The 21990-nt window shown below is 40.8% G+C and overlaps 1 protein-coding gene across 2 annotated transcripts in view; it reads right to left on the bottom strand.

The window, feature by feature from the left end:
* The window catches only part of abca2 (ATP-binding cassette, sub-family A (ABC1), member 2), a 181553-nt gene that overhangs the window by 48561 nt on the left and 111002 nt on the right, over positions 1 to 21990 (bottom strand). For both annotated transcript variants that reach the window (XM_084358809.1, XM_084358810.1), the window contains exons 15-27: positions 15014 to 15118; positions 14596 to 14710; positions 13144 to 13334; positions 12746 to 12896; positions 12397 to 12601; positions 11015 to 11179; positions 7869 to 8049; positions 5949 to 6161; positions 4898 to 5094; positions 4069 to 4242; positions 3441 to 3637; positions 981 to 1101; positions 493 to 783 (exon numbers count right to left, since the gene is read on the bottom strand). In XM_084358809.1, coding sequence (XP_084214935.1) covers positions 493 to 783; positions 981 to 1101; positions 3441 to 3637; positions 4069 to 4242; positions 4898 to 5094; positions 5949 to 6161; positions 7869 to 8049; positions 11015 to 11179; positions 12397 to 12601; positions 12746 to 12896; positions 13144 to 13334; positions 14596 to 14710; positions 15014 to 15118 — 2306 coding nt within the window. The remainder of the gene's footprint in view (positions 1 to 492; positions 784 to 980; positions 1102 to 3440; positions 3638 to 4068; positions 4243 to 4897; positions 5095 to 5948; positions 6162 to 7868; positions 8050 to 11014; positions 11180 to 12396; positions 12602 to 12745; positions 12897 to 13143; positions 13335 to 14595; positions 14711 to 15013; positions 15119 to 21990) is intronic.

Here is a 21990-nt window from a genome sequence, read left to right as displayed (position 1 = left end):
AATCAGAAATAAGCATGGAATGGTTTGATGTGAAACAAAATGCTAAAGAACTTGCACACAGCCCATGCCTGAAATAGAAGGCAGTTGAGTTAATGTAGCGTTATTGTGTCAAAGTATTTATGTCAATAAAATACTAAATAAAAGGTTGTGTCGCACATCAGACTTGTATGGTAGACAGAAAATTATTTTAACTTTAAGTTTGACTTTATTTGATCTTTATTTTAGTTATTTTCAAAGTCCAAAGAAAAATCGAAATAAAAGAAAATATTTGATTGCCACAAGTTATCCTTAATTACTTGTACATGCCACTTAAGAACTGGTCTGTTCATAGGAGATGTTCTTGCATTAGACCCAATGTGAGCACTGAAGTTAAAAACATGTATATCATATGCTGTATCAACCAACATCTCTGGCTGCAGCTGTCATCAGGCTCAGTGACTCAGGACAAAAGTTAATGACTGACACAGCACACCTGCCATCTTGTTATCTTACCCCTCAGGCTGGCGGAGTCAGACTCCTGTCCATTGTCAAAGAGTGGACAGTAATCTCCATAGAAGTCTGCGTAGAGTCCCCCTTCATCCCCCCTCACTGAGCCAATGGACGAGGAGGATTTCAAGGACGACTGGCTCTGGCTCAGCCTTGAGCACATCACTAGATTACTCAGCTCCACCTCCGGCTTCTCAATCTTTGCTGAAGTTCCAGTCTCACCCTGTGGGCCCCCCAGGCCTGCTGACCCCACTGAAGATTTCCCCACTGAGCTGCCCCCTGGGGAACCCTTCATGTCTGCCCAGGGACAGACAGGGAGAGACAGACAGTGAGAAAATTATCATCTCAGTGTGGAGCCAAAGAATAAACTTAAAAAGTGTTATAATATTTATTCAGACAGTGAACATTTTGCAGAAATTGAATTTCTGTTGAACTAAAACCTTTGTTGAGCCGATCAGCTCTCTGACAATACAGGGGAGGAAAAATGGTCTCACCAGCGTCACTGTTCTCCAGAGACAGGTCCTCTTCAGACACTTTGAGGAAGACCTCTTCCAGGGTGGTGTCCATCACCCCGAAGCTGGTCAGGGCCAGGCTGTCCAAGCTCTGCTCTAAAGCCTGGAAGCACAAACAACAGAAGAGAGTGTTACTGTACAGTGTACCAGTGAATCAGCTGATCAAACTTTGGTCAAGTGTTAGTAGGTGTCCACCGTGACCTCTTTCTCTGTTCTGTGTGTAGCTCTGCTGATGAAGCCAAGCCAAGCATGATATAGCTCATACCCTTTTTGTTTTATAGTCGAGTTAAAAGCACTTGATACACATTTGGGTAAACTTGAACCAGCTACGTCTGTTTGCATGTCATCTTCAAAAAGGGCATCAATCAATCAAAGGACAATTTTCTGTAGTTAAAGTTTTCTTGGCCATGAATTTGTCACGTTGTATGAAATGGTTTTGTTTCAGATGATGGGACAAATTGCATGTATTTCCTCTTGAAGCTGTAACCAACAATTTTTACTTTATTAGTTTATGAGCTTTGTATGACTGAGGTACACCACCATGTTTTTTATGGTTGCACCATTCAATACAATGAGATGAGGATATTCTGATTTGGTATCTTTGAAAACACTGGGATCTTCACTTGAATTTTAAATGAAGGTCTGAGGGTTTGAATAATGTTGAGTGAAATTTAAAGGGTTTTGGATGGTGTTCTATTCAGTATTAAATTACAGGACACACTGACTTGACATGTTTAGGTGAATCTTCAACACAGAATGCTGAAAAAAGTAAAACATGCCGGTCCAAAGATGCCCTTTTTAATAACTCTGTTTAAACAAGCTGTCGTGGTTCAGTGTCTGTTGTTCCTGTATTTCCTGTTTTACTTTTTACTTTAATTTTACCCTTGTGTGTCGTGTCGTGCTTTTCAGTTCCTCCTGTGTGTTTTTCCGTTAATTCCCTCACCTGTCTGTGTCCCTCCTCACTCCACCTGTTCCTCGTCCCGTCATTAGTGTGTCTGTATTTAGTGTTTGTTCTCCCTCATGTCTTCATCAGATCGTTTTCGTTTCCCTCCGTGTTCCGTGGTGTCTGTGAGACTTCGTTTCCCGTCCTTTGATGTCCCATTCCTGGTTCCGTACCCTCCCTACCTTGCCCGACCTAGCCTGTGTTAGCCTGTGTCCGTCTTCGTCCGTCATCCTCCGTCTTGGTCTGTCTTTCCCCGTGTTGCCTTCTAGCTTCTTCCCCAGTGTTTTCATCCAGTGTCTCCTCATGTCTCCAGTTTGGTATGTTTCTAGTTTTGGTTTCTGGTTTCTCCTTTGATTTGTACTTTAGCCTTTAGTTGTTACTTTGTTTTTATCTACGTGACTCATTTTAGTTTTTCTGTATTCCTCATTTTTGTGTAATTCAGCTTTGTTTATTAAAGGCTCACCTTTTGTTTCCCCCTATCCTGCCTCCTGTGTGTGTGCCTCTGCACTTGGGTCCTCATCGAGTGTGACCGTAAAACATAACACAAGCAGAAGTTTCGTAGTATGCCATTTGCTGTGGGATATAATCCTAATCATTCATTTGCTGAATTGGCTATTAATAATTATACCAGAGTAACAACATTAATATACTTGGGACTTACCCAATCCCTCATATTGATTATATTAGAAATAAAACACATGCTAATCTCAGAATGCTATATTGGTCAATTAATGTTCAATTACTATCACTTTTTTTACAAGTAAGAAAACAAATTGTCCAACTGCTTTTATTTACCATTATTGATTCTGGTGACATCATCACCAGTACACTTTTGAATCACATCTTTTCCCCTTAAATGTAGTTTAAAATAATATTCCTAATTCGTGTCCTGGGTACATGCATCATTGATTTATGGATAATGCAATGTACTGGCTACTACTTCGCTCTAGGAGACATTTTCATTGGCTGCCCTTTTTTTTCAAATCTTTATTTTAACTATCCTCTATACTTAAAACAGCTTTAAGTTTCATTCAGATCATCATATTCACTCAGGCATGCTCTGCAAACTTTTTCTTATATTGACAACAGAATCTTTAAAGAAATTGGGAGACATGATTGTAAGTTTTCATGGGACTGGAACAATGTGCCTCGCTCTCTCAGATTGATTTCTTCTTCTCAAAGACTTCATTGTTTGTTTACCTCAGATCTAAGTGTTCTTGTTTTGACCTTTATTTCCAGCTCATAAGTAGACTTATTATTTTGACATAATGTTATTTGGTCTTTTCATTTGTTTTATTTTTCATTTATTTTTACAGATGACATTTGATGACTTGTTGATGCAGTGGGTGTGGTTTGGGATGTGTGCAATTGTTGTTCGTTTAAATGTTTGTAAGCGTTTATGTTTTGTGTCCCCCTCAAAAACGAGATGGTTTATCTCAAGAGGAATAAACTCCAATTATATTTTGGAATAAATAAAATAAATAAGGATACTTGAATACCTGGAACAGCCTCTCAAAGCAGCCCTTCTTGACGGCCTCAGATGGTAGGACATATGATAGCTCAGTGTTGGAGTCGGAAACCAGCAGGCACGATGCCACAAACTGGCGAATAAACTGGGTGACCCGGGCCTCTGAGCAAGGCGACAGAGAGCAGGACGGGGACAGAGACGAAGGAGGCTGCAGCTGACTGCCCTGGCCTGAAGGATGAAAGGAAAACACACAACATAAAGGATGGATGGAGCAGGAGAGGACGTGGTGCAATAGAGAAGAGTCAGACAGGGAAGGAAAAGAAAACAGTTCTGCCTCTGCAAAACAACAGGCAACCGTGGCATCAACTTGAGAGAGAAGGTGAAGAGAGGTGGTGCACACTGTTGGTCACACGCTGACACGTGACAAGTTTAGGTCCTCGGTGCTGGCTACCAAATAACTGACAGACAGTTGAATAAAGTGTTGAATAAAAACATGTGCAACGACATTCATCACATAAACAACGATAAATACAGTAAATGTATGAATTATCTGAATTATTTAAACGTGTTGATGATTCACAGTCTGACAGCCTCACTTGTGGGTAAACTGAGAACATGAGCCATTTAGGACTCACAAACACATGTGTGTGTACACACACCTCGGCCTTCACTCTGCTTTTTGACCAGTGTCAGTTTGTATCCGTCTCCATAGGTGCTCTTCAGAAAGAGAGGCGAGCCACAGCACTTGAGCTTCCCATGTGAGATGATGGCAATGCGATCTCCCAGAAGGTCTGCTTCATCCATATGGTGGGTGGACAACAGAATGGTACGGCCTGGGGCAGAGGCAGAACACACACTCAAATACTTTCTACACAAATGCAGCAGTTGGTCTGCATGACAGATAACGCCAAAACAAAAAAGGACCAGAAGTGTACAGTCACTGAACAGCTTGATGTGGACTGTGCAATTACCACAGCAAAACCATGTCCAAGACATGTCCTGCAGTTTTAAACAACACAAGTATAGCTGCAGTATTTTTCCTTTAATTACAGTAGATCACCCAGTTGCACACAAAGCCGTGCCCCACAGGCTGCATGCCCAACACGCTGTTCCAAGATTTTTGAATTTTTGAAGTGGCTGCATCTGTGGTGATGAGACTTGGTGTGATCAAGGCCTAAGTGTTTCTTCCTCTTTATGCAGAGGATGACCAAAGACAGCCTCATACTCTGCAATGAAGACCAAGCCAAGGAATTCTATGATGTGCAAAGATGTTGGATTACTGAGGGACATACTTTATACAGCAGATACCTGAAGTTAAACCAATTTTACTGAAGCAAGTGCAGATAGTAACAGGACAAAGAATCTTAGTGTCTTAGAGTGCTACAACTTTCTTTTCTTAAAAACTACCAAAGAACGCAATGACAACTTTTTGAAAATAGTTGCTGACCATAATGCAAAATTATCTTCTGGTATTAAGCCTCCGCTCACCCTGTTTGTACTTGAGGATGAGGTCCCAGATGGCCCTGCGAGCGTAGGGATCAACGCCCGCTGTGGGTTCGTCCAGGATGACAGCCCTGGAGCCGCCTACGAAGGCAATGGCCACAGACAGCTTCCTCTTCATCCCACCGGACAACGTCTGCACCAAGCTATGACGCTTGTTGGATAACTCCAGGTCAACAATCATCCTGGTTACATACACAAACACACACAGAGCAAAGCAATGTGTTAAGCGCTGGAGAGATGATACAACCATCCATATCAGTGTCTATGACTATAGCTGTAGTAGCTTCTGTATAACCTGTTATCTGCACTGTTAAAGCTAATACAATGAATTCAGTATAATGTACATTTCATCAGTGCAACAATGGCGTCGTGTCATACTCAGCAGAGTGGTGAGTGGCTCACCACTCTGCTGCTCCCAGTTTTTCTGTTTAACAGAGACATCTTCATTCACTCATTTATCCAAATTATTTCATATATTCCTCTGAGCTTCAATTACAGTAGTTTATAGTAAAAATGTCAAAGTGAAAGCAACCAGAAATAATGAGTGAATGAAAACAGTGTTTGTGCTAGAGAAGTGAAACAGGGAGCAGCAGGGCGGTGCGTATGCATTGACTTTTGTAGTGCTGATTCAATATGTGCTTTATAAATGCACATGATTTTATGAAGAAAACTGAGAGGAAGAAACTGGCTGTAAACTATTATCAAGTTTTGAATGAATAAACCGGGAAACACAAAAGAGACCTTGTTGTGCTCAGAAACATTTTGTGTGGCCCCAAAGCATGACATTAAATGCATGAATTATATTTTAACAATTCTATTCCAATACATACATTCAATACTGTGCTCCCCTAACAAGCATCTAAGGCATACCCGACATGAAATCATTGTGATATTATGCTTAAATATGAGGTTGCATTCTGTTTTTATCATTGTATAACAAGCTGTTTTTATTTGTAATGTTTTATTATATCCGTCTGAATGCCACAAGCAAACGACTGACCAAGGATTAAGTGAAATGCAGTGCACTTGTACTGACTTGTCCATCTCCTTGCGTATGTCTTCTTCAGCCATGCCTTTGAGTCTGGAGTAGAACCACAGATGCTCCTCCACGCTCAACTTGTCAAACAGGACATTGTGCTGTGGACACATGCCCAGGTTCTGACGTATGCGCTCCATCTCAGTGCGGATGTCATGACCATATATGGTGGCAGAGCCCGAAGTGGGCGGGAACAAGCCTGTCAGGATGGACCTATGACAATTCAGTGTAGGCAGTCAATAGAAGTAGAATTGGTATCAGGTAATTCAAGTAAGATCAGTATGTTGCATGCATCAATAGCATCGACCTCTGCAGCGTACCTAATGCCATCAGCATAAACTACACGACTTAATGATGAACGGATTCGGTAACTTTTAAAAAAATATAACTGTTGACCTGATAATCTTAATTCATTCATTAACAGCTCACAGGTGTGCTGTGTTTTCCTCCCAGAATGCTGTTCAGACAGACAGGTGCGAAAACTAATTCGCTGATTGTTGTAAGTCTATCACCAGAGGAACCGTCAACACCGCCTCCTTGCAAAGCGTTGTGTATCTGTGCACTAAACAAAAACTATATATGATCTCTTTTTACTGTGTGTGTTTGTGCCAGCAGCAGCTTTAAGTTTATATTGTTTAAACATCTCAGTGTTGTCTGACGTGGTGATGCTTTATTCAAAGGAAGCATCAGACTCCACACAGCTGTGGTTTCTAAGCCCTTTTTTGTTGCTATTGTTTAATTGCACAAAAGTTTTGCGATTAATTCTATAAAGGGATTATTGACAAAGGCCGTTGTGTATTTATAAGTGATAATGCACAGGCTGCAGAGTGGCAGTTCATGTACTGGTCCTATCATATGCTCACCCCCTTTTCTAAATAAAACACATTTACTCAGAGTACATTTTAACTAACTTACGTTTTACTTTAATTTGATAATTTGATAATCCTTTCTGACATTCTATTTAATGTTTGACCTCATCAGCTTTATTGATTTTTGTAAATATCTGCTTATTGTGAACTTGAAGGCAGGAACACGTTTCCAACAAGTTGTGTAAACAGGTTCATTGGTAACAGGTGATAGGATCATGATTGGGTATGAAAAGGGGCATCCTCCAAAAGGCTCTGTCGTTCACCTGTTAGCAGGGATGGGGCGGATCACTTTGTCAAACACATGATTGTGTAAAGGAGATCACTACATGGGCTCAGGAACACTTTGTAAAACTCTTTGTTTGAAAATGATCGCTTCCTGTTTTTACTGACGTTTAACATGTCTCAACTTTTTGGGAATCAGGGTTGTTAAGGTCATTTTTACAGAAGTAATTTGACAGATGTAAATCTCCTTGATTTTGAAGGCACTGTAGTAAGTAATAACACTGTATATTATCACTTTTTCTTTTTTTTTTTTCTTTTTCAAATTCTCATAAAGCCTAAACACCAAGACTGAATTCTTTCAGACATATACTGTAACTTGAAACATTTTTTTTTACTTCTCAATTGACTTTGTTGCTAATTTAGTTACTACTATTAAATGTGAATAAGAAACACTTTGTAACATTTGAAGCCATGTTTTCAGGGGGTTTTAATAACACAACTGTTCATCTGTTCATGCCAAAATCCCCTCAATATACAAGGGTTTTAATGTAAAAAACTAAATGAATCAGTGTATATAAGGTGGGATGGTATGTCTTTAAAGAGGGCTTTAACAGGGCACGTCAGCTGAAGAATAAAAGTTTAGGATGGTTACATCACAGTTGGATAACATTAACAGTCTTTTTAATATAACAGTATTGTACTCGTGTCCTGGGTACTGGGTACTCGTGTCCTGGGTCCTGGGTATATCTCTGAAGATATTGTACTGATCTTCAGAGTTGACTTGTATCATCATACACATGCACAAATAAACACACTAGTCCTCCCTTACATGGTTGTGGTCTTTCCAGCCCCGTTGTGCCCCAGGAAGGACACCACCTGGTTTTCATGGAGGTTGAGGCTCAGTTTGTTGAGAGCCAGTTTGCTGCCGGTCTTGTACACCTTGGTCAGTTTATCTATACACACCACCAATGGCAGGTGGCTCGGCTCCTCCTCTATGCCCCGCATCTCCTCTAGGGTTACAATGAGAAAGGGAGAAATAAGTGTTGTAGGAAGATATTACTTAAATATAAAAATGGAAATAAAGAAACTTCCACCTCTCTCACTCACTATGATTTTAGTTTTTGTATTAGCACTCTCTCTTACCTGATCATTTTGTGGTCACTTACATGCTGGACTAGAGTGTGTACATGAACACACACATATATTATTCAGAATGGTCAAACACAGAGCACAGATGTAATGTCATTCCCCCTCGGTCCCCTGTCCTGAATGGAACTTAGATTGTTGTGCTCATAGGACAATGTCCCTGTTAATTTCACAGACCTCACTGTGGACTGTTTACAGGCATTAAAATCTGTTGACAAAGCACTGTGTGAATGGTCTAGAGCAACCGGGGCAATGTTTAATCATTTAAATGTAATTCTTGTGTGAAAACAAACAAAATCAATCCTATTAACCTTAAGTAAGTTGTTTTGCTCTGTTTCCAGTGTTTGTCCTAAGATAAGCTAACCAGCTGCAGCTCTCAGAAAGCTAAGCAAACAAACATATTTGGCTGGCCAATATGGGTGGGGGAAAAATTGCTTCACATAAGAATAGTGAGTCTTATCTTCTATGATTAGGAATCAATTCACATCATACATAACATCAAAAATCGCTTCTCTAAAAGTTACAGTTTTTGCCTAATGCTTAAACACTAAAAGTGGTTGCTATGCCCAAAGCATCAAAACCTCTAACTTTGGTGACCATGCCCTAAACAAAAGCACCAACCCTGCAAACACAATATATGCTTTGCACTGTGGTTGAAATTCTCCAACTTGCAAAACACTACACACTGTTTTTTACATAAGACACATTGTTCAAAAAGGAAATCTCATGCAATCATTGGGAAAACACATCTATTTAAAATACAAAACACAACTAAAATTGGAGAAGCACACAGACTCACACACATGAAAACATTTAAAATCTCATTGTAGACCGATCAGTCTAAGCCATAGCACTACAAATACACCTGATGTGAGCTCAGCTCCTTTGTGCCAACTTTGGAACCATGGAGGCAGAAAGAGGAAGAGGGAGAGTAAGAGCAGTAACAGGACAAGGAAGAGGACGAAGAAGGGGAGCAGGCAACAGAAGGAGACAAATATCTGATCATGACATGAGGGCCACTTTGGTGGACCATGTAATAAATCATGGCCTTACAATGAGGGAGGCTGGGCAGAGAGTCCAGCCAAACCTAAGTCGCTACTCAGTTGCCTCAATTATTAGAGGGTTAGGGTTATTTCAGACTGGAAAACAGGTATGTTTTGAAGTTTCCACACTAAACTGTACCAAAGAAATTACAGTATTAAACATTGTTCAAAAGCACAGTACAGTACATTGCTGTATTACTGTAGGTCTATGGGTCTAAAGTACAAAATGTATGATGTTTCTTTTTCTACAGAACTGCCAGACAACCTGCACAGGGTGGAAGGCAGATTATGTTCAGTGATGAACAGGAGGTGGCCGTAGTTAACATTGTTTTGGCAAATAACGAAATCCGGCTTCGTGAATTGAGAGAGCACATCGTCGCAGATCAAATAAAAACTGACATCAACACTGTCAGCATATCTACACTCTCCTGCATCCTTAAAAAGCACAACATTTCACACACATACTCATTACAGTATTGTGTGTAAACGTATATGTGATAGTCCTGTGTTTTCAATTACACTCACTATATTCACTGTACATTATCTGCATTGTTCTGTTTTAGAGATTCCTGGAACTTTTTTACTTTTGCAAAAACCTGAAAACAAAAAAAAATTCTGAAGCGTTTCCATTTTGTGTTCATGTGTCTAGATCAACTGTCGTGGATCAATCTTTCACAAAAAAAAAAAAAAAAATCTGTATGAGTCTTTTAAAGTCAAAAACCATCCAAAGTACTGAATACAGCTGTGCTTTGCATAAAGCACATCTGTGTGTTGTTGCTGCTAGGAAAGAGTAATTCAAAGGTGCACGTGTTTAACGTTTTGATGCTAAAAACAGTTTTGAAATGGGATTGTTAGCTTTTGTTTCAAGAGTTTCATTTTGCCGTATAAGTTAGGAGTTTATCTTCATGTGCTGTGTCTTACTCTGCCTGTGTGTTAAGTTATGACCACAGTGAGCCAAAGTCTGCAACATGTGTGTAAGCATTCGGCAAAAAGTGTAATATGGTGATCTTGATGGAATGAAAAAGGAGGAACTCAACTGCAAGGGCAGTGCAGCATGTCATATCTTCCCAGCTAAGTGTTTCCCTCCTCTTTTGTCAGTTTCTGTCTTGAGCTTTCTATGTTTTATTTTGCTACTCACCCTGTTGTCTCTGTTCTAGGTCCGTCACTTCCTGCCCGTGTCCTGTGTCCTTACTTCCTGTGTGATTACCTTTCCCCGCCCTGATGTCTTTCACCTGTGTCTCATCGTCTCACCCCCTTGTGTGCTTAAGTTGTCTGTCTCCTCCAACTCCTGTGCCAGTTCGTCTTAGCTTGTCTAACGTTCCAGCCATTTCCTAGAGTTCTGAGTGTGTTTTGATTACCTGACTTTTTGCCTGTTTCTCTGACCCTGCCTCTGCCTGACCTCTTTGGATTTGTTTGCCTGTCTTGGACTGATTATCTGTGTTCCGAACCCGTTTTTGGATTAAAGTTTTGTCTTCTCTGAGATCTGTGTCCTGCATTTTGGGTCCACCCTCTGCTCGGTCGAGAGTGTGAATGGAGAATCCATTTTGAATAGAATCGGACACCCAAGAATCAGGTTGGAATAGAGTCTGCCAACGATTCACACCCCTAGTTATGACATAGACAAAAGTTCTCAAGGTGAATAGAAATACAACAAGTTTCATAATTTTTTGTCAGAAGTTAATTAATCAATTAGAGTCAGAGGAGAGTGTGTTAATGTAGAAAAAGAAAATCTGCATATAAGAGATACATGGTCGATGGTAGATGCTAAATGATCATTTGTCTGTACCAGTCCTCCGCTGGTCCATCGCGCAAGCCTGATCTTCCTCCATCACACTGAGCCTGGCAGAACTGCCTCCACACCACGGCCAATCCCAGGTCTCAACACGTCCACTGCCTGACCAATAGGACCTCTGGAGGGGGAAGTACCACGGGCGGGGCAGCCCATACATTCCTGTAAGAGAGGGAAAACACATCTACAGCATGAGAGGAAGAATAGAGACCACCAGTTTATTTGTGCTGCCTGAGCAAGAACAGCATTGAAGTGTAAAAAGTACTGAGATCTTGTACTTAGCAAGCAATATATAGCAATAACACAGTGAATAAATACTCTGGTACAAGTAAAAGTCTCATGCATTTTTACTTAAGTAAAAGTAAAAAAGTATTGGCATCAAATTATACTTGAAGTACTACTGATGCAGAACAGCATATTTTAGAATAATGACTATGATATTGTAGCGGACACAGCTCAGCAGGATTGCATTCCACGGCCAGGTCATCGTAGGTACATTCAAACACACTGGTTTTTCCCCACTTAGCAGCCATAAAACTATCATTAATGATGCGAGTCTATTATAACTTTGCCACCAGTTTTATACAACCTTGCATTTTTTTTCTGAAGCCTTTGGAAGTTTTGTTTTGTGTCATTCGGCCAGCGCCAAATCTTTTTAGTTATCTGGCAAAGCCAATAACACGGGATTAATAGTGTCTGCTGGCAGACTTCCAACGCCAGACCACTGCAGGAGAAAGAGACTAATGGGACCCCTTCAACCAAACCACATGTTGAATCCAGGACACCACTGCCCAGACTCGCTGTGAAGAGGTTCCGTCCATTGCATCCCATTGCTGTGTGTCCTTACCAAGCTCTAAGCTCTGGACTGGCCTGCGCAGTTCAAAGTAGGACAAACCATCTTCTTAAATTGCGCATGACTGGTTTGATGTAAAATAATAATAATAATAATAATCATCTTACTGACAATAATTTAAGCTCCAAATTTCACATCTTCTTTCAGTACTAGTTACTAGAATCCGTATTGAACAGATTATTTCCTCCACCATTCCCCATTTCATCATACAACTCACTACAGTATCATCATTTTGCCTGCTTATATGGTAAATATTCATGTCTGATAGTAATGTCATTTAAGTCACTTGTGTAAGTATTAACTAAGTTAATAAACGTTTTTATTTAGACGCAGTCTTGGTTCTGTGTGTTCCTTTGAAGTGGAGAACGAAGATCAATTTAATTGAGAAGTCACACTTTGGATATTTGACTGATAACTGAAGAAATTATTGATTTGTCTTCAAACTAACTAAGTAACAAACTGCTCTATTCTATCTGAAAATATATATTACAGGAGGGTGAGGATTGGGAAAGTAATGATTTCATACCTGGATGCACAGCCTCTATGTACCAGGTGAGCACACCATACACACCAGCATCGATAATGAGCATCATCATGGATAGACCCAGGTTAAAGTCATCGCCTTCTACCGGCGACTGGCTGATGGTTCGCCACTGGATGCCAACACCTGCTACCTCATACAGGGCAAAATACTTGGAGCCAAGACCGAAAGCTGTGGTGGACATCAGAGACTGAAGGAGACACATGAAGCAGTGGTTATTCACCTAGTATCATCTGGATTATTTAGTGACAAGACAAGTGGCACATTTTATAAACTGACCCCAAATGTTTTCAGATTCAACTGAAAAAGTTTGAAAAAAGAGAAAAGGCCTTACTGCAATGCACTTCTCAAAGGCAGTGATCTTATCATGGGCCACCTCCTCCCTAATGGCCACATACATGTAGGGCACATAGCTGAGGAAATAAATGATTCCTCCGCAGGCTGAAGCCAGCTTGGCCTTAGAGTAGATTACTGACACCAAAAAGCTGGAAAACAAAGGGAAGTAACATGAGATTCTTCATCATGTAGTAGTTTCATGAAATTAAAAGAGTCAAAATTAGCAATCCTCGACAAAAGCTTAAACCTACACTAAGTACTGTGCCTGAATGCATCCTATGTAGACACAGACTGAGGACTGAAGATGCATTCAGCCTGTGGTGAGAGCACAGTGTTTCCTTACATCACATATCGAGAGGGAATCATGTTTAGGTGAGTAGAACTATGAGATCTCACCAGAACATGATGGTGGCCACAGCATAGATGGTGAGGAAGAGCCAGATGATAAAGGGATCACTGTGGAGCAATACCCGACCATACTTCAAGATGGCTGTCAGAGCGGTGACAGAAATGGACAGCTGGACGAAGCCAGTGATGAACCAAGCAACCCAGTGAACAGCATTGTTCAGACCCATCATCTTCATCACCTGAGGAAGTTACACGATTGTGTTAACATAGTGATAGAAGTTACATGATAGTGTCAAGTCATGTAACAGCTTTTTCCCCATGTCATCAGACTGCTGAACTCTAAGTGAAAACTGTAGTCTATTCTTAACTCAACTATGTCACTTTCAATAATTTACTCTTTTTAGTATGTTTCTGTTTTTGATATTTATTTTCTTATTTTGGTATTTTTTGATATACTTTCATTTTAATTCAATGCTGGCCTCTGAACGAAATTTCGTTCTGTGTTCATTTGTTGATCACAGATTGACAATAAAATCTGTCTAAGTCTAAGTCTAAGTTAGAATCTGTAACTACTTTGTCCTACACATCCATTAAAGTGGGCTGCTGTAGGTTTGTTTGTTTGGTTATTTATTGGTGGCAAGGATCTTTTTACTCTACCATTTGCAGTAATTAAAATGTAAATGTTATGCTGATAGATAATATGTGTGTACAGTGTTTTCCCAAAATTTCTTTTCTCACAGGGTTGAAATACCACTGAAATAGTATTGTTGTAATAGTATCATGACAGACTGAATCTAAGTCATACTAATTACATTACAATTACGATTCTGCTCATACATGTTGTTTGCTACCACTACTGCTACTGTGCTCTCTCTATTTTTTTTTGTTACCAACAAAACCCAAAAATGACTTGAACCAGCAAGATGTTAGTCCATCCCTTAGTACTTTATGACTTCCCCGCCCTGTCTGTGTCCCTCAGCTCCATTGGTTGGTCCATGGTTCCTACTGAAGACATATATCTTTTAAAACACCTGATAAATATAAAGTTGTTTTTTTTTTAAATGTAAAAGAGAAGTTGTGTCAAATGTTGCTCAAAATAGGAGCAAATAGTGTATTTATTGGGGACTATTTTCAGCAGCCACTTAACCCACATTTGGAGCTGCAGTGAGTATTTATGGCAACAGGATGGTGTATGTGGGTCAGAGTCAAAATAAACTACAGTGTATGTGTGTGTGATCATGTGGTAAAGGAACATGTCACCCAGTGCCACCGTATGTCTCACTGATGTGTTTTTGATAAAGAAGATGGGTCAGACTAGTACAAGCACAACACTTGTCAGTAGGATACATTCAGTATTGGTTTGGCTCTTCACATGGGATTTGTTGACAGCAAGGAAAGTATAAAATATAACCCACCTTATCCTTAAAAATGATCATAATAATAATACTACACAACATAGTAGTGGTGACTGGCGACAGACAGATGATCAGACAGTCTAACCTCTTTGAGCCGGTGCTCCTTCTCAGCCACAATGTGCTGAATCATCATGGCTACTGAGTAAACCCAGGAGATCACCATGCACAGAGGCATCATATGCTCAATCACGAACAGAAAACTGAAAAAAACATCAACAACAATACAGGGTATCAGGTGAGTACCAAATACACGCATTTTTAGACCACACTACATGTCAACTGCGTCAGTCTTCAGAATTCCAAATGTGTGACACCTATAAAATATATTCATCAAACATTAAGAATGCAATTTATATAAACTGTTTGAAATACACAATGTTTCAAATTGAACATGAAATATTTTTATGATACATATTCTTCTCCATCTCTGGCTACTGTCATGCTCAACATTATGACATGAACAGAACCACAAAAGAGAAACCATGACAAAGGCCATTTCTTACTCGTCTCTGGTGTAACATGGGTAGGGGAACATCTGAACGTAGTTACCAGGTTCGACCACATCGTGGCCCACAAATGTGTTGATGATGGCTCTCTCTATCATATCTAGAGGAGAGGAAGAGAGAGAAAATAAAGTCAGAAAATTGAAAACTGTGATAAATGTGCATTGCATTCACACTTTGTGAATTATTTGCTAAAAAACCCTACCTAGTATTTATTAAGTCCCAAACTCCAGTCCCATTTTGTTTGAGTTACATTTCATTTTCCTCCTCTGACTATTGGTTTGTGGTAGTCAAATTACTGTTTAAATAATTATTTATTGCTACAACAAGGAGCTTTAATTTTTTGTTGATTCTGGCAGCCGCTTTGGACAAAAGATGATGATGGTGAAACAAAATCAACTTTGTTAAAGGATAACTACCGTTTTTTACAACCTGGACCTTATTTCTAGCAAAATATATGGTCATTTACTCACCCAGATAACTTTGGTGTCATTTGGTGTCGTTCGGATGAAATTAGATCCAGTGGAGCGCCGCGTATATCCATATAATGCGAGTGACGGGGCACCGAAGCGCAGCCTTTATATAACGCATTATCTGCCACGAAACTAGTTCATTTCACTAATATTTTGTTACGATACGCTAGTGCTATTCCCCTCTGAGTCCGGGCTCGTCTGTTGTCAACATCCGGGGTCTGTAGGTTGACCTACTACCTCTGACCTGGAAGATGTCGTCTCTGAGCTGCGCGCGCACCCGCGACAGCCCGGCTTGTTTACCTGTAGCTGCTACTGCTAGTTTGACCCCAGATGTTGATAACGGACGAGCCCAGACTCAGAGGGGAATAGCGCTAGCGTATCATGACAAAATGTTGGTGAAATGAAGTAGTTTCTTGGCAGATAATGCGTTTATATAGAGGCTGTGTGTCGCTGCCCCGTCACTCGCATTATATGGATATATCGGCGCTCCACTGGATCTAATTTCGTCTGAACGACTTCAAATGACACCAAAGTTATCTGGGTGAGTAAATGATCATATATTTAGCTAGAAATAAGGTCCAGGTTGTAAAAAACGGTAGTTATCCTTTAAAGCACCGCACCATACCACCAGACTACAGAGCAGCTTCTCTCCTCAGGCTGAGAGACTCCTGAATTCATCCTCAGCACTCTACCATACAAAATAGTTAAAATTTTACAACTTATCCAACCAATAAAGTTTGGAATCTGACCTCATGACAGGCATTTAGAATGAATCTAATAATTGTGTAAAATTAGCCAGTTCTTGCTGATGCAAGCTTATTGCTTATGTAGGTCGTATAGAGGCATCAGTATTAAACTGTGACTGTTTCATAACCTGTTAAAAGTTTTGTCAGAAAAGTTGAGATCCATACACTCCTGCCATACACAAATGCAAGTATAAAGAAATTATACATCATCCTAATTGGGATTTAGAAATATATCAAAGCTCTGCCTATTATATTGTGTTGAACATGGAATGATTCTGTCATGATTATAATGAAAAAACATGTAATAATTCTGTCGTGATTACAATGAAAGAACATGTAATGTTTGGCCATGATTGAAGTTAAAAACATAATGAAATAAGAAAAGAGAATCAAAATGAAGAATCTAATCAGTTTAGCAGAGCCATCGACCGGATATCACAAGACTATTAGTCATCGAACAGAGACGAGCTGAAATGTCCTTATAAGGACATAAACAAAGCCACTGTCCAGAGCACTGTGCACACGCATTCTGAGGAATGATGTGCTTAGAGTCTAAGAGATGTGGAGGGGGCTCAATCGAAAAGAGTATATAAACCAGAACCACGGAGAGAACGGGGTTCTTCCTCTCACTTCTTTGGATCAACACATGAGACAGAGTATGTGAGCAGCCTAAACATCGCAGAAAGGACTGCAGGAAATCCACAGCAGAAATCGACAAGGAAATAAGAGCGCAACGGATTAACAATTTTACCAACAAACTGTGTATTACCATTTGGACATTTAAGTCCTTTTGTTCAATCTGCTGGCATGAAGTTTGGACTTTGAGGAAATTAGGGGACTTCGGGCGGAGTCCAGAATTACCTCAAGGACTTGGACTTTCAGCAGGAAGGGAAAGGCTTATCCAGCTCAATGGCCTGACCCTCTCATCTCTACCAAACATAAGTATTTTAAACAGCATCAGCTCCTTTAGATTAATTTTTAGTATATATTGAATTGTGATTGATACCAATACGTAATTTTAAATGAAGATTAAAGGTATAGTTGGTAATCCTGTTCAGAAACACTTTTCGTTATACTGGGTGAAATGGTCTTCCCATCCTGAGAGTAGTCCATACATAATGTGTTCAGAAAAAGGAACGAAATAAATCAGACCTCTGTGGCAGCTGCAGGCCTGTAAAAACTCTGACCAATCCCCCCCTCTCGGTCCGAGTTGAAAGAACCAATCAGATGCCTTCATGTCTGTCCAGCCTGCACCCCCCTCCTCCCTGCGCGCACTCATCACGTGTCACCGTTATATTCAGCACACTGCATATGGAGTTAGCAGGAGATCCACACTCCAGGTCAGAAGGTGGCGGTAATGCACACCTAACAGTTGTTTGCCAACAGCCATAAAACAACAGCAGAAGAAGAAGAGTTAGCACAGTTAGCAAGAGAACGATGGCAGAGAAAATGCAGCTAAAGTAGCACTTCCAGAAGTGATGCAGAGGTTGCTGTCTTTCTGTTGGACAGGTAATTATTTGTTTTGCTTCGGGGGGATTTGTTATTTTCATGAAATATGTAACGTTAGCCAACTTAGCTACTTTTGTAGCTTGTATAAGCCCAATGCTAACGACTCTCCTCTGCCCTGCTGACGGACTGTCTCATGCGCGTTTGTGGGGGCGGGGCTTTGGACGGAGCACTGACGGGAGGGGGGAGAAGGGGGTGGAGCTTAGACGAGGTGCCACTTTCAAATCTGGCTAGCTCTCCAACATTACCAACAATACCTTTAACAGTGATTAAGGTAAGTATGAGCTGTATACTTTGCCCTTGCTAAAATGATGCAATAAAACCAACATAATGCAGTTAAAGTAGAAGTTGTAGACATTGATTTTATGATTCTATAATGGAAGTAAAAAGTAGGTAATAAGTGTGCAAAATATCTTAAAGGTTCTTAAAGGTTACTCTAGCCCAGGGGTGCTCAATACGTCGATCGCGATTTACCAGTCGATCGCAAAGGTATTATTGGTAGATCGCGTGACATTAAAAAAATTGACGTCAACCTATCATCCATCCCGTCTTTTGATTGATATACAGGGCAGCCAGTCAGATGACATCTGAATTTTGTCTGACACTTAGGTCACTGCGCATGAGCAAACAACTGCGCTAAGTGCTATTTACTAGCAAGCTTGTCAGCGAGTTACGGCCAGTTTTCAGCCTTTGGTTTTTTCTCTCAAACCTATGAAAGGGTATAAAAATGAGTGAGGTAGCTGGAACAAGAAAGAAGAAAAAAACGTATAACTTTCATACGGAATGGGAGGAGGACTTTTTTTTCACGATGACATTTTCCAAGTGCGTTTGCCTCATCTGCCAGTCTACCATAGCAATACCAAAGAAGGGGAATGTGGAGCGGCATTTTCGGACTGTTCATGGAAAATACGACACCGACTTCCCGCCGAAAAGCGAGCTGAGAAAGAGAAAAGTGAAGGAACTGAAATCCCAGTTGTCCGGACAGCAGTCATTTTTCACGCAACAAACTTCAAAAGCGAAAGCCGCCACCGAAGCATCGTTCCGGGTGAGTCACATCATCGTCAATAACAAGAAGTCCTTCCAAGACGGAGAGATGGTAAAAGAGGCATTCGTTGAAGCAGCTGACTCATTGTTCCGAGACTTTAAAAATAAGGCAGAAATATTATCTTCGATCAAAGCTCTCCAGCTGTCAAGAAGCACAGTTACACGGCGCTGTGAAGCCATGGCTGAGGATTTAACCCAGCAACTTTGGAAGGACATTGGAGATTGCGAGTGTTTCTCACTGCAGTTGGACGAATCTACGGACGTGAGTGACACAGCCCAGATGTGCATTTTCATTCGTATGGTGTTTAGTGATATCACTACAAAAGAAGAGCTATTAACAGTACTGCCCATGAAAGAACAGACGCGAGGAGAGGACATATTTCAGTCGTTTAAAAACTTTATCGGGAAAACTCAGCTCCCAGTGTACAAATTGATGTCTATCACCACGGATGGAGCACCCGCAATGGTTGGCCGCTTGAATGGATTTATTGCAAAGTGCAGGCAGGACGATGCTTTCCCGGACTTCCTAAATTACCATTGCATAATCCACCAACAAGCGTTATGCGCTAAAATGCTCAACATGAAAGAGATCATGGATGTTGCAACGAAGATCGCCTGTTCTATTCGCGCCAGATCTCTTCAAAGAAGGCTATTCCGTGCACATCTGGAGAATGCTGACTGCGACCACTCTGAGTTGTTGCTACACACTGACGTGAGATGGCTTAGTCGAGGGAAATTCCTGCAAAGATTTCGAGAGCTCTGTCCGGAGATTAAGGAGTTTTTCCGTGTAGCTGGACATGCAGAATACACGCAACTAAATGACGGTCAGTGGCTGTTAGACTTGGCATTTTTAACCGATCTGATCAACATGTTGAATGACCTTAATCTAGAGCTGCAAGGAAAAGACAAAACAGTGATCAATATGATCAGCTCGGTTAATGCTTTCAAACGAAAGATGCAACATCTCTCCTCAAAGCTGCAGCGCCATGATTTGGCAAACTTCCAGAACCTGGCGTCAGAGCTGGAGATGCAAGGGAAGGCCTGTGTGCAACTTGACACTGCACGCTACACAGAGCAGATTGACAATTGTCTGTCAGAGTTTGACAAACGCTTTCAAGACTTTTCTTTGCTCGAGCCAGTCGCTACATTCATGTGCTATCCTTTTCGGGAAGATGCTGAGGTTGATTCACTCGCATCAAAAATTGCAACACTGTTTCACCTGAACTCTTCTGGAGTGGAAGATGAGATTTTGACACTACAAGCTGACATTGAGCTGAAGTCCAGAGCTCATGGACAGTTCTGGAACTTACTCACAGAGGTAAAGTACCCCAACATGAGGAAATGTGCTACCTCCTTGACAGCATTATTCGGCTCCACTTATTTATGTGAGTCAGCCTTTTCCCACATGAAGATCATCAAGTCCAAGTACCGTTCCACCATGACTGATGAACATTTGGAAGTGTGCTTGAGGCTGGCTGTCAGCAGTTACCGTCCGGACTATGCATCCCTGGCTGATTCAATTCAGTGCAAGTCATCAGAGTAAACTCGGGTAATGACAAAAAATGTACATAGTTAATTGTGTTGTGTTGTGCAATATTGGCTCATGCGATATAAAGAATCCTCAATATATTTATAAATAAATATATGTTTTGCATTTTTTGTAGTAGGTAGATCATTTTGACTTGATCATTTTATAAGTAGCTCTCATGCTGAAAAAGTGTGAGCACCCCTGCTCTAGCCCAACAAATTGAAACCGTCCCTTAGGGTTTACCAAAAGCCCCTAAAATTCGACCTAGCACCCTACCAAGTGCATCGATCATTTAGAGGAGAGCTGTCGTTAACAGGCATGGCTGGTGGACGTATCTGACTCAGGGGCTATTCAAGTCAGGTGCCAAGCCAGTGGAAGCAGGGTAGAAGTTCGGACGTAGGCAGTGAGAAAGCAGTCCCTATTTAAATCCCATTTTAAAGTAACACCTTGTAGGGTTTGGGACCTAACCCTTTATAACAGAGAGCTGTTCCAGTACCTCCTGGACAGGGGTAAACTCAGGATCTAATAGTTTTTTACAGTACATTTAGAGCTGCTTTGATAAATATTTTTATATTATAACATTGGACCAAATGACTGTAACTTGTAAGCTGTCACTCGTGATGACAAACTTACAGCGACTTATCAACAACTTTTTTTTTTTACGTTTAAACAATGATTCCTGGCAGCGACAAAGCCCTACACTATAACCCTTAACAACACTTTGGACAATCAGACCACATTTCTCTTCAAAACATCAGAAAAGTCTGTTCAACAGTGGACAGATGAAGCTACAGCAGCTCTACTGGACAATTTTTAGTTCACGACTGGCACATGTTCAGAGATATAACTAGAGATGTTCCGATACCATTTTTTCCCTCCCGATACCGATTCCGATACTTATGCTGTGGGTATCGGCCGATACGAGTACCGATACCGATACCAGTGTGTTATAAAAAAATATATATATATCATACTACGCCTGCATGACTGTGATATGATTATCAATGTGGTAAGGCCTGGCTCAAGTTAAACCCTTTGTAAAACATGAATGAATACAGCAAATGAAAGCCATTTATTTTTAAAAAGAATAGTATAAAGCCGAATTCAGCACAGAGCAGACAGGAAGTCAGACACGAAATAATAGCATGACATCCGGTTAATTTTCAAAATAAAACACTCCGTGTTGATACAAGCACAAAAACCTCAAATAAGAGACAAATACGTGCTCTTCTTCTAATCCTTCAGTCGGGAACACTTCGTGTTGCTGTGTTTATAACACATACATATAACTGCGGTCGTGTGTGATTATGTAATCATCGCGGGAATTCCTCGGTTTCGTAACTCCAGCTGATCGGCGGAGCTGTGCTGTGGCGGACTCAAAACACAGCTGGTGGGGGTTGCCGGACGAGGACGACGGAGCCAAACCGTACCGGAGCCGTAACGCAGCGGACATGTATCCGGTAGAATCTCGGAGCTAACGGAGCTAGGCTAATAAATTACGTGGTATCGGATCGGTGCCTGGACTCCAGTACTCGCCGATACCGATGCCGGCATTTTCGGCAGTATCGGAGGCATTTCCGATACTGGCATCGGAATCGGAACAACTCTAGATATAACCAACAACACCCAAAACTACCACACTAATCTTAAAGAATATACACCAGTAAGTGTGTTAATGAT

Source organism: Pagrus pagrus, assembly GCF_965226575.1.
Source record: "Pagrus pagrus genome assembly, chromosome: 8".
NCBI lineage: Eukaryota > Metazoa > Chordata > Actinopteri > Spariformes > Sparidae > Pagrus > Pagrus pagrus.
This window is presented reverse-complemented; position numbering and strand designations above follow the sequence as displayed.